The sequence below is a fragment of the Salminus brasiliensis genome, chromosome 18, assembly GCF_030463535.1.
Source record: "Salminus brasiliensis chromosome 18, fSalBra1.hap2, whole genome shotgun sequence".
NCBI classification, from domain to species: Eukaryota; Metazoa; Chordata; class Actinopteri; order Characiformes; family Bryconidae; genus Salminus; species Salminus brasiliensis.
Genome location: NC_132895.1, coordinates 34289534 through 34302796, shown reverse-complemented (window position 1 = coordinate 34302796; position 13263 = coordinate 34289534). Strand labels below are relative to the sequence as shown.

Below are 13263 nucleotides of genomic sequence, written 5' to 3'. Positions count from 1 at the left end.
GTTTGTTTATATAAATACAACCTCAGATGAACAACAACACACAACATATTCCACCGTCTCTTTACTTATTTAACAACAATGAAACCAACATTCTACACTGAGAGACTATTCACAAGCGTAAAACAGTTGCTAATCTTCCCAGGAGTGGACGTCCCAGCAAATTCACCCCAACACAGTATATAACCCCAAACACCTTTTTGTTGGTGCAGGGGTATGTTGTCGTGCTCTGCTTGTATATGCTGCATATAGCCTCTAGATATCTTGATAGATTGATATTGCCGCACTGGACTCAGAATGTAAGACCCCTACTGTGCAGGGTCCACATTCTCTGCTGTGCGAGTGAAATGAGTAAGGGGAAAGGCTCTTCCCAACAATTCAATTACTACATTAAATGAAAACAATGTTTCTATTAGTTTTTAACTAATAGACAGAACAGGTCTAAATGTAAATAACTCAGGATTAAATTGATTATAAGTTCATAAATTAATCACCTCAGTATTTTCTTTGTATTCATAAATAAACCCGTAAGCTGCTTCACTCCTGTGTCTCCGGGGTCGTTCCCTCTAAGATCCAGCTCAGTCAGGGCTGATGAGGAGCTTTTCAGAGCTGAAGCCAGAGCTGCATATCCTCCCTCTGTTATTCTGCAGAATGAAAGACTAAACCCAGAACAAAAGACCAGAACATTTATTTCTAATTGTGACAACAATTCTCCTTCTTTTGAGAAGTTGTGAGATTTTTGTGTGATGAGAGTAATGCATCTCAGTAGATCTTACCTCAGCTTCTTCAGTTTACAGAGAGGATCCTTCTGTCCACTGCAGAGCTCCTTCACTCCTGAATCCTGCAGGTTGTTGGAGCTCAGGTCCAGTTCTGTCAGAGTGGACGAGGTGAGAACTGTGGCTAAAGCTGAACAGCTTTCTTCTGTTAGATCATCATCGTTGATCCTAAAAGCAAATGACAGAACAGCAACATTTTAATGTATCTTTAGGTTAAATGCAAGTCCAGTCCATTTTTTTTAATGAAGTGGGATTAGAATCAGCATGTGTTTATTTCTATGTCCTGCGGTGACACAGTACAGTGGTGTTTGAAGGTTTGTGAGTCACTTTCTATCAAAGAATGGTTAGAGAGAAGAATAAAGTTAATATTTTGGAGCAGTCAAGTCAAAGCCTTTACCAAAATCCAATAGAAATGTGGAAGGACATGGGAAGAATATTAACTGCCTTCAGCTGAGGATAGCATAAGTGAACTATTACATTTTCAAGCAGTACTCAAGATTAGCACCTCAAAGATCACATCACTGCAAAATGTATGGATTTTTAAAAATAATAAGAAGAAGAGAAAGATTTATGAAATACTGTATACTGTGATATAATTTTTTTTTTAAATATATAAATCTCATTCACGAGTTATGTTCAGTGGGTTGAGATTGCATATTTAAATAATATTTCGGCTATTTTAATCCCAGTCTTTGTTGTAACCGCGGTGTTCAGAGCGCCATCTGGTGTCCTCAAGGCGCAATTAACAGACATTATACCCAGCTGTAAAACAGACAGAATATCTGATCCTTTATAAACCCTAACAGAAACGCACTGTTTTACCAGCGGGAGAACCGCTCGCCTCTCTGTTTATAAACCAGCAATGAAGAACTTATTCAGAACACACACACACACACACACACACACACACACACACACACACACACACACACTTAAGAAACCCAATCACATTCACTGAACGGATTCATTAGCAGCTTGTCTCTGAAAAAATGATATATAACAATATCTGCTATTGAAACACTATATAAATAAATCTAAATAAATGACTCTGTGGCCCAATGACACAACTTAATTTTAATGTGCTGTTAAAACATAATTTTTTAACTTTTTTTTAATTCCATGTTATCATTATTACAAAGATGTTGCTATATTACAATTTCATTTATAAACAATAATAAGAACCTCACCTCAGCATTTGCAGTTTACAGGATGGATTGTTAAGTAGAGCACAAATCTTCTTCAGTCCAGAGTCTCCTATCTTATTCCCACTCAGATCCAGCTCTCTCAGGTGTGATGGATTTAAACAAAGAGCTGATAATAGAGTAGAACTGCCCTCCTCTGTGATATCACTGTCTTTTAGCCTGCATACAGAGAATTATGGTGGAGAAATTGTCCATAAAATGAAGAGTAAAATGAACAAAATTATAATTTAGATTATCTTCATTTTACTAAAACACATGCAAATGAAAGTCATTAAGATGCAAAAAGGTAGCAGTGCTGAAATCTCAAATGACAAAATATAATTTTAATGAATAATTTTAACTAAAATATAATTTTACAATTAAAGACATTAATGATGAGATTAATCAAAAGTCATTACTTCAGTATCTGAGTCCTGCAGTGTGAATCCTCCAGTAGATCAGAGAGCTTCTTCATTTCTGAGTCTCCTTGTATTCTCCCACTCAGATCCAGCTCTGTCAGCAGTAAAGGGTTTATTCCTAGAGCTTCAGTCAGATGATCACAGAGTTTCTCTGCAGCAGAGCTTTTCAACAGTCTAAAGAGACAAAAAGAGGATTTCTTTGTAATTTTTTATTTTACTGACTATGCCATTCATTCCCTTCTTTTTCTGATATACAGTGCATCGACATCAACTGACTTCCTCTGCATCAGAGCAGCTTATTTATGGCTAAATACTCAGTTACAATCAAATAGATATTAATTTACATTTGTTTTAAGGGAATTAAGGGATAATGATGTACAAAATATTTTTGTACAATAAATTTAAAGAAAACACTATGTGCACAATTATTAGGCAAGTCTTATTTTTAGGATTATTTTTATTAATCATCAACTACAGCGTTCTTGGTAAATCCCAAATGTTAATAAACCTCAAACATGAATGTTTAAGAAGGTAAACATAGGTAAATTGATTGATTTATTTCTATATGTCTATATAAATATAAATAAATCAGTGACAGCCACCCTTCTTTTCAATAACAGCGAAAAGCCTTCCATTCATGTAGCTGTCCGTTTCATCTGTTTCTTCACCACTTGCACCACCACTTAAAGAAAGGGGCCGGTCAGTAGGCCTGGGAGTTGATTTTGAGCCTATCTTCAACCCGAAAAGGTCCAACCACCTCATCTTTAATAATACCAGCCCATACCAGTACCCCACCTCCACCTTGCTGACATCTGACTCGAAGTGGAGCTCTGTGCCCATCACTGATCCAGCCACGAGCTCATCCATCTGGTCCATCAAGAGTCACTCCCATTTCATCAGTCCAGAAAACCTTTGAAAAACCTGTCTTCAGAGATTTCCTGGAGTGGTGATCAGGTTTCAGCCCTTCTTACCTTGGCCATGTCTCTAATCTCTGAACATTTTATGCTCCAGGTAGGTTGCAGTTCTGGAATATGACAGAACACCTTAATATATGGTGTTGACCTCCTAATAATTGTGCACAAGTGTAAAGGAAGTACATTTCTGAATCAGTACCATTACCATTTACCATGACAATAATTCAAATATCTACCCCAGTTTGTTCAGCTTCCACTTTGGATTCTTAACTAAATCAGTGAGTTTCTTCACTCCTGTGTCTCCAGGATCGTTCCCTCTGAGATCCAGCTCTGTCAGCGGTGATGAGGAGTTTGATTCCAGAGCTGAAGCCAAATATGTATATCCTTTCCCTGTTATACTGCAAGATGAAAGACTAAACAGAGGACAAAACATAGTTATGCTCGGCAGAATTAAAACTAATTATAACCACAAATGTATATGTCTGTAGGCCTAATATGAATAATTTGCATATGTCCATTATCTATGTCTGTGTCAAGCGGCTTGCTGAGGTGCAGGTAATTTTATTTACACAAGTACACAAGTAAACAAGGCACGACAGGATACAAAAAACAAGAGCGAGGTGATAACCAGACACTAAAAAGCTTAATCTAAGAACATAAACTGAACATGCAAAAACAGGCCAACATGAACACCTAAACCAGGAACACAAATACATGCACTATGTGCAAGGACAGACAAAGGCAAGCTAGAAACACAGGGATATAAATACAAGAATGGACAAGGGACACCTGGAGGGAACGAGACGGCATAGCAAGGAACAAAGTACAGGTGTGAACACTGAGGCGCAGGAGGGACTAGAATAAATGATGAGAAACCAAAACAGAGCCATGTGCTTTAAAGCACATGGAAAGGCAAGACAATGGCAGGCTAGACAAACAACTGGAACAAGCATGGCAAGAGCTAGAACAGATGAGACAGAAACGTGATAAAAACTGGAACAAACGTGGAAAACTAACGTGGATTCTCTAAACCACACTACACAGTGACATAAAAAAAAACATAAGTAACTTACTGTGGTGCATAAATCACATACCCATGTGCAATTAAGCCTGTTATGAAATATCTTATTAAATATCCTAAATACATTAATCACAGATAGAAGGACAGGATTTCACTACAGGCTCTTAATAGTAAGACAGTAAATAACAATAATATTCACATAGAACAGATAAAAATGTAAGATTACAGTGTTTTTCATAAACCAAACTGTGGCAGTGAGGAGGCAGGAGTGAGCCGTGGGCACGCCACCCTACACCACCCTGATGCCGTTCACCTGTGGCCATGGAGGATAATGAGCCAGGTGAATGGCATAAAACAGACTGAGCTGTCAAATCGCGGTCTGGATTATACACGTGTGCAGAGACTGTTAGAGCCCCGGTTGGGCTTTTCTGTTTTGTTGAAGATTTCGTTTGGGTGTGGTGGAGGGTGCATAAAATAAAGGTATGTGTGTCACTGTACTGAACAGCCCTGTAATATTAATTATACAACTTTAACATTATAATGGGAGAACAAATTACCTCAGTGTCTCCAGTTTACAGGCTGGACTCCTTAGTCCTTCAGAGAGCAGCTCTACTCCTAAATCCTGTATGGGATTGTTGCTCAGATCCAGCAGAGTCAGATTAGAGGATTCTGAGCTGAGAACTTGGAGCAGAGCTGAACAGCTTCTCTCAGTCAGGTTACACTCACTGAGCCTGAAAGTAAAAGTGAGACAAAAAAAGTGCTAGAAATCTTTTATCATATGCTGAATTAAGCAAATTTGAATTATGTAATGTAGCAGTGCTCTGTATAAAAGGCAAGTGAAGCAGTGACACTTCTGTGAATACTGTTTTTATAATGTATTATAAATGTTGGCTGTCAACATGCCAACATTAGTGAACCATGATTGGTGTAATCGTAAATAAATCATGAATAAATCATATTCGGTGTGTAATATTGTATCATTTATAATTTCTCAGTGTTCACATGCATTAGCCATTTCCCCAAGATTTTAGGTTTGAACACAAGCATTTAAAAATACTAACTGTATTTTCCAGACACCACTGTGGAGGACTTGATGCCACAGAATTATAATGAGAGAACAAATTACCTCAGTGTCTCCAGTTTACAGGCTGGACTCCTTAGTCCTTCAGAGAGCAGCTCTACTCCTAAGTCCTGTATGGGGTTGTTGCTCAGATCCAGCAGAGTCAGATTAGAGGATTCTGAGCTGAGAACTTGGAGCAGAGCTGAACAGCTTCTCTCAGTCAGGTTACACTCACTGAGCCTGAAAGTAAAAGTGAGACAGAAAAAGTGCTTAAATCACAAATCTTGTATAAATGTTCGAATTAATAAGTAATTTCAGAGAGTTTATACTAGGTTAGCTCTTAATAGTAAGTGATTAGGTAAATGTCCATAATATTAAAATATACCTTAATATATAATATAACAGTATAGTTTTGCATTGGCCAATTATCATCTTAAGCAAGCACATTTATCTGTTTGATTTCTCAATATCCTTATGTATTGGAAAAATGTTCTTATTGGTCATTTGTCTGGTCCTCATCTTGGTGGAAAGAGACAGAACAACAAATGCTGAATTAAGCACAACATTTAATGATTACTGATCACAGTATGATTCCTGTAATGAATAATTAGGTTTAAACAAAAGCAGTTTAAAATACAAGCTGTACTTTCCTGACACCGCTGTGGAGGACTTGATTTAGTGCAGTCCTTTTTTTACTTCTACTTTCACCTTCTGTGTAAAATATACCACAGCATTATAATGGCAGATAAACTCACCCCAGTGTCTCCAGTTTATAGTTGAAATTGTTTAGTCCTTCAGAGAGCCGCTCTACTCCTAAGTCCTGTATGGGATTGTTGCTCAGATCCAGCAGAGTCAGATTAGAGGATTCTGAGCTGAGAACTTGGAGCAGAGCTGAACAGCTTCTCTCAGTCAGGTTACACTCACTGAGCCTGAAAGTAAAAGTGAGACAGAAAAAGTGCTAGAAATCTTTTATCATATGCTGAATTAAGCAAACTTAAAAAAACTACATTTTATGTAATGTAGCAGTGCTCTGTATAAAAGGCAAGTGAAGCAGTGACACTGATGGATTATTTGTGTGTAAGAACACATTATGTACTCATAAACATGATTGTATGTGTATTCTGCTATAATGACCAAGTCTGAGCCAGTCAGCATTTCTGTACTCAAGATTAGTGTAAATGCCCTTGGGGGGCTTGGCAGAGCCCACTTGGGGTGAATCTGAGTTAAACTCAGTGGAAAACACCCAAAATTCTGCAGTAGTGCGATCGTCAGCACAAATGGCCTTGCAGGTGTTAGCGCTCTTTTTAAAAAACAAAGTCTTACAAACGACGGATATAAGCGAATACAATAGTGACAAGATTAAGGGGTAAGGGGCTTCCCATAGTATTATAAGCGGATCCAACCATAAAATATTACAATAAAAAAATATGCGTGGGGGTAACCACAGCTAGATAAGGACTGTATATAAGGCCCAAGAGGAGCCCCACTGTTTAGACTGCTTTTCAGGCTAACGCATTACATGTAGTGCCTTAGTCTTTACCTGTTTTGTATACTTTATACAGAAATAAAGGTTGCACTCTGCCTTTCTATTGACTACGGAGCTGGATTCTTTTATGCACCATTTCTAAATGCTTATTAGCTGATTGGGGGATTTATAGTGAAAAAGAGCCGACATTTTGGTGGCCCGTTGGTTGGCTTCGCTCTGCGCGCCTTGCGCCCTGTTTGCCTGACGCCGCACCTGTGCCTGGCCTGTTCCTGTCCTCCTGTCCTTCAGCGCGCCCGTTTCAACTTTAAGGTAAGCCGATCTTTGTATTCAAAAATCTGCTTAAGGGGGGATAGGGCCTGGCTGTCCACAGGCCTCAGTGGTGTTCAGCTTCCAGTATATCTGGCTCCGAGTCAAATTGTTATTAGAAAACCAAATAAAAAGTAAATAACTACTAGAAAACCAAATAAAAAGCAAATAACTTTTAGAAAACCACAGAAAAAGGAGTAACAGTCAGAAAACCAAATAAAAAAGTGATGATAAAATGGCATAGAGAAAAGCCGGCAGAGAGAAAAAAGGGTTAAGGGAATAACCCTCAGAGATAAAGCCATTAAAAAGAAAGGCCTAGAGAAAAAAGGAAACAGTGCACAAGTAATAGTGGTACCAAAGTATGTGTTACACGGTTTTGTCTGTCTTAAATGTTGTTTAATACATGTTTTAGCTGTGTCTTATTCTGCTAAGCGCTTGCTATGTTTGAAGCTTTGTGTTTAAGATGTCTAATGAAGTTTAAAAGATAATGGGAGGCACAGGCAATGGTATTATTATCTCTCATACTGTGGTCTCTATTGATATAATACCTTTGAGGACATTTGTCCGTGTTGTTATTAAGATCCTAACATGTATTAGGAGAGGGAATAAAGTGACAGAGCATACCTTGAAGTTTACTGGATATCGGTAAATAGAGATATACGGAACTAGAGCTGACCTTGCGGGCCCACAGGCCTAGGCCTGCAAGAGTAGTGTGTATCCTATATCAATTGATAGTTGAAAAGCCTCAGAAAATGTATTGGTGGATATATGACAAAGTGTATTGATGGTTAATAAACACCAGGTTGTGTTAAAGAATATTGGCTATTGTATGTTGAAGTAGCAAAAGATATAGCTGTAGGAGCTATACGTAGCCGTGACCTACACCGGCTACAGAGGTAACTGTAGAGGGTATTATTGCATGTGTTTACTTGGATAGGGGCTCTGTGAAGGAATATTAGTAGCTAGACTTTGTTGGAACACACAAGGTGGTGTGTGTAAAATTGTATTTGTCTTGTAGAGAAGAGCAGCAATCATGGATAGTGAGTTGCTTGTAGCTGAAACGCAGGGAATCAGAACTCATTTCTGGTTAGAGAGAACATACAAGAATGTGCAAGGCATCGAGCGTTGGCAATCAGAGCAGCTTGTCAATCATAAGTTGTGGTTGTTAACTGATTGGTATAACCTGGACCTTGCTGAAGAGGTTTTTCCACACCTCAGACTAACTGAGAGAATTAGGTGTTTTTGGACCTCAAGACTATTGACTAGGGTTAACCCTAACCCTAACCCTAACCCTAGCATGATAAAAGAATAGGCAGAGATTGAAACAGTAGAATTAACCAAAAGTTATTCTACATTTAAATAAAGTAAATGAAAAAAAAAAGACACATGCTAAGCCTAATGTTTTATTAGGTCTCTGTCTCCAGTGATCCACAGGAGAGAGAGAGAGAGCAGATAGCAAACCCTTTCCTGGCTGAAACCAAGGAGGGGACGAGAGAGAGAAAACTCCACCCAGAGGCGGTGACCATTGGACTGACTCACCTCACACCCACCCACAGGTTAACTCGCACCCACCTAATACACGCACACACTCACACAGCCTGTTAGCAACCCTTTAGTAGCACCCAAATTATTTTTAGATTACACTAGTACACTATCACTTAAGTAACACACATGATGGGATCACGAGCTTCAAAGACAGAAAAAAGGGAACCATCACCCATAGACTTAGTGGCAGCCTCAGGAATAGCTCCAGAGGTAGAATTAAAGAGGACCATGCGGAAATGGAACAAACTGACCAAGAACCTCACACATCAGTGGCCCAAGAGAGGAACCTTTGATGAAGACTTGTGTCAAACTATTGCAGACCTAGAAGGGAAAAAGGTGGTGACGTCCAAGAAAAAACATATCAAGCAGCAAAGACGTATGATCATTCTCAAAGCCTTCATGGAGCAAGCCACACTTCTGAAAGAAAAAGAGAAGCTGTACAAGCAACATGGGGACCAATCAGAACGACCCCGACTGTACCCCAAACTCAAACGTGAACGACCACCTCCATATGTTCCAGGCTCCAAGGACAAAGAACCAACTGCAACCCAGTGCCCACTGCAAGTAACCACGTGGACTGAGGCTGACATGGAGATGGAAATGCAAGGTATGGTCAAGTTCAAAGTCAAAGATCAACCAGATTCCACTAGCACACCTGCAGTCCCTGAGAGTCACTACCAGACTCCAACCCCATGTCCATCCAGAGAAGAGGTGAGGCAGCCCGAGAGGGGGACTGAGAGACCAACTGCAGTTTCCCCGAGTCCACCCAAGCTGACACTACACAGCCTGTGCACAAGAGATGACTCACCAAAGAGAGACACCCCAGCAATAACTCTGAATGCACCTGATGACGAAATGGCTGTATAACAATGGAGGTTCTTATCAAAAGCCTTCAACGCAGAGCACACCTCATGAACAAGAAGATGCAACAAGTGGCTGGACGACCAAATTAATGCAAGACAACACCGACATCATGATCCCTCGACGAGTGCATGGTGAACTGATGATTGAGTCAGAGCAGCATGCAAGACACAGACGTGAGGATGAACAAGCACATTTCAACACATTGATGAGGGAGACAGAAGAACTGGCAAAACAGACTGAAGCAGAACTGAAGCTCCTGAAAAAACAAAAAGACCAGATCCAGAGACCACATAAAACCAGCTCACTACCCCGAGACATGAGAAGAGAAAGACAAGAGATGAACTACCAAGAAGAACAACAAAGTGGTACGGCTGAAAGTTCATCAGAAGAAGAAGAAATAAGAAAGCTAATAGATGACACCTATGTACCAAGACGATCAAGACGTATCAAGGACAAGAAGGGCAAGAAAGACAAAGCTTCCCTGTACCCCATTCTTTACAAGGGATCTGAACAAACCTATGTCCCATGGTCCTTCCTAGATCTTAAAGGCCTGATTGACCAACTACCCAGAATGCATGATGGAGGCCAAAAGTGGATCACAGCCTTTGAAGAACGCACTACAGGTCATAAACTGGCTGTAGGAGACCTGAAGGCAATTCTCTCCCAAACCATAGGGAAAGCAAAGATGGAAGAAATCTTCACATTGGCAGGAGAACCAGACCTGGTAAAAAGAAATTATTATGATGAAACCTCAGCTGACAGGTACAGAAACCTTGTCTGGAATGCCATCAGAAAAGAATACCCATCCAACATGGACCCAGGACAACTGGAAGCCATGGAACTGAAACCTGAAACATGCATAAACGAACACATCAGTAACTTTCAGAGAAAATGGCTGGAAGAAACAGGAACTGCCTGGAATCACAATCAAACCAATCGCAAATTTTTCCAGATGATGCTGAAAAAGAGCCTTCCCCAAAAAGTACAAGAAGCCCTAGAAGGCGTCGTGGGATTAAGCAGCATGCCGTGGCAAACCTTTAAAGATCATGTGGTCCACCATGTGGAAAGACACAGAAAGAAGAAGGAACAAGACAAAGAAAGCCTGGAGAAGTTGACTGCCCTATTACAAAAAGCACAATTGACTGAGTTAAAGAAAAAAGAAAAACCAAAGAAAGAAGACAAAGCTGACCCAGCTTATCAAGCTGCAGTGCTAACCCAACCAGCCATGATTCAACCCACTCCAGTTCCAGTGACTAACACCATGCAGACTGTGGCCACTCAACAGCCTCAAATAGTGGCTACATCCCAACCTCAAGTAGTTTCACCAGCTGTAACAATGCCAAACCAGCAACTGATGACAACACCAAGTCAGCAAATAAACGTACCTCCAAATATTAACACACCTTTCATGGCCCCCATCAACTTCTATGTTGGTGGAGCAAACCGGGGTCACAGAGGAAGAGGAAGAGGTCGAGGAGGCAGAGGAGCAAGAGGAGGTAGGCCACCCTATTATGCACCAATGACAGGTGGTGGACCTGAAGCTGCTGAACATCCAGTACAACAACCTTTTCAAACCGCTGCTCCATACTCAACTGCCCCACCAAGACAATCCCAGATTGAATGCTGGACATGTGGACAACCAGGACACATAAGCCGTGTCTGCCCTAACGGGGCAGTGCCAACCCAAGATTGGTATTGACGAGGCCTAGAGAATCCAAAGGGGGAGTATCTGCAATTGACCGCTTCAGCATCTGCAACTGGAGAGCCAAGAATAAAACTCTCAATAAATGGTCAACAAAAGACGTCATTTCTAGTGGACACCGGAGCTACATACTCTGTGATTGGCCCTGAAGGAGCTCAACTCCCCCTGTCCAACAAAAAGATCAGGACTCAAGGATTCTCTGGGAAAACACAAGTCTTAACCTTCACTGAACCACTAGAATTGACCCTAGACACCAAAACCGTTGTTATGCCAATGTTATTTTCACATTCAACTCCAGTAAATTTGTTGGGAAGAGATATCTTATGCAAATTGAATGCCGACATCAAATGCACTCCGGACGGGGTGATGATTGAACTACCACCAACTGCGTTGCAAATGCTGATGACTGAAATTGAGCAAAGCCCTGAACAACCCACCGTGTACTGGCTCAAATTAATGGAACCAAACTTGATGAATAGCTTCAACAGCTGGAAAGCCTGGATCAAAGCAGTATGGCCAAACATGACTGATGTGATGGATGACCTCCACTGCACTCTATATTATGACCCAACAAACACCAACACAGAATATGATGCAGCATGGACACAAAGTATGCAAGACTCCAACGTTCTCCTCACTACAGGAGACATCTTTATCGGTCCTCAAGGGGTGGCAGCTACAGCAGAACTAGACTCCCAAACTGCCCAGTGGTACAGAGTGGACAATGCAGTTCCACATGTTTCCTTGATGACTGCACAAGACAGCCAACCCCAAGACCTAGGACCCATGATGAAAGCATGCAGAGAAATCAATTGGGTGAAAACTGACAATAGGTTCATACATAGGTCAGCCGATGGTTCCTATTATAGGATAGCTGTAAAATCAGTAGATAGAACAATTGCAGAAAAGGTCCTTGTTGACAGAACACTCACAGTAGGTCAATACACACTCACTCAAGAGCAGGAAGACATTTTAGCTAAAGTACCACAGAAATTGTGGACAACACATGACACTGACATAGGCCTAGTAACCTCAGGAGGTGAAGTCGAAATTCAAGTCAAACCAAATGCTCGTCTACCGTATCAGCATCAATATCCACTCAGTAATGCAGCCTACACTGGAATCAAGCCAACCATAGAAGGCTTGATTAAAGCAGGGGTAGACGGGGTAGAATAGTAGACGCTGAAACACCAGTAGTACCTGACCCTCACACCTTACTCAGCAATATACCACCAGACACAGAGTGGTATACAGTTATTGATTTATGCTCAGCCTTTTTCAGTATTCCATTGAATGAAAAGTCCAGGTATTTGTTTGCATTTACTTATGGCGGAAGACAGTTAACATACACCCGCCTACCACAGGGATTCAATGAGTCCCCTTCTGTATTTAACAGAGTATTGGCCATGGATTTGGCTGATATAAACGTAACCAGTACTGTCTTACAGTACTGTGATGATATTCTAATAACGTCACGGAGTAAAGAACAGTGTGAAGCAGATTCACTAACAATCCTAACAGCGCTGGCGGAAAAAGGGCATAAGGTAAGCAAATCAAAATTACAGTTCTGTCAGAAAGAGGTAGAATACCTAGGCAGAAAACTAAGCGGAGGACAGAAAGCCATCACCACGGCTCACGTCACAGCAGTAAAAAATGCACCTAGACCCACCACAGTCTCTGAAATGCTAACCTTTTTAGGTATGGCAGGCTACAGTAGACAATGGATTTGTGACTTTGCACTAAAAACATCTCCTCTTAGGAGGCTAATTCGAGCAGCAGGCCAGCAAAATTTGAAAGGGCAATTAGAGTGGGATGAGGAAGCATTGCAAGCCTTTGAGGCCATAAAAGTGGACTTATGTACTGCTCCAGCACTAGCAAACCCAGATTATTCTAAACCATTTCAACTGTTTGTTGCAACCAAGAGTGGGTATGCAAAAGCCGTATTGACACAGGCATCTGATGGAGGGTATCAGCCAGTTGCATACTTTAGTA

At 40.7% G+C, this 13263-nt stretch overlaps 1 protein-coding gene across 7 annotated transcripts in view; it reads right to left on the bottom strand.

Annotated features, from left to right (window-relative positions):
- Nucleotides 1–13263, bottom strand: part of LOC140538936 (uncharacterized) — an 81615-nt gene that overhangs the window by 46497 nt on the left and 21855 nt on the right. For 6 of the 7 annotated variants that reach the window (XM_072661489.1, XM_072661488.1, XM_072661493.1 and 3 more), the window contains 8 exons: nt 6124–6297; nt 5435–5608; nt 4866–5039; nt 3524–3700; nt 2374–2547; nt 1961–2134; nt 774–941; nt 492–656 (listed from right to left, as the gene is read on the bottom strand). In XM_072661489.1, the coding sequence (XP_072517590.1) occupies nt 492–656; nt 774–941; nt 1961–2134; nt 2374–2547; nt 3524–3700; nt 4866–5039; nt 5435–5608; nt 6124–6297 (1380 nt within the window). The remainder of the gene's footprint in view (nt 1–491; nt 657–773; nt 942–1960; nt 2135–2373; nt 2548–3523; nt 3701–4865; nt 5040–5434; nt 5609–6123; nt 6298–13263) is intronic. The other variant, XM_072661492.1, reaches the window with a different exon arrangement.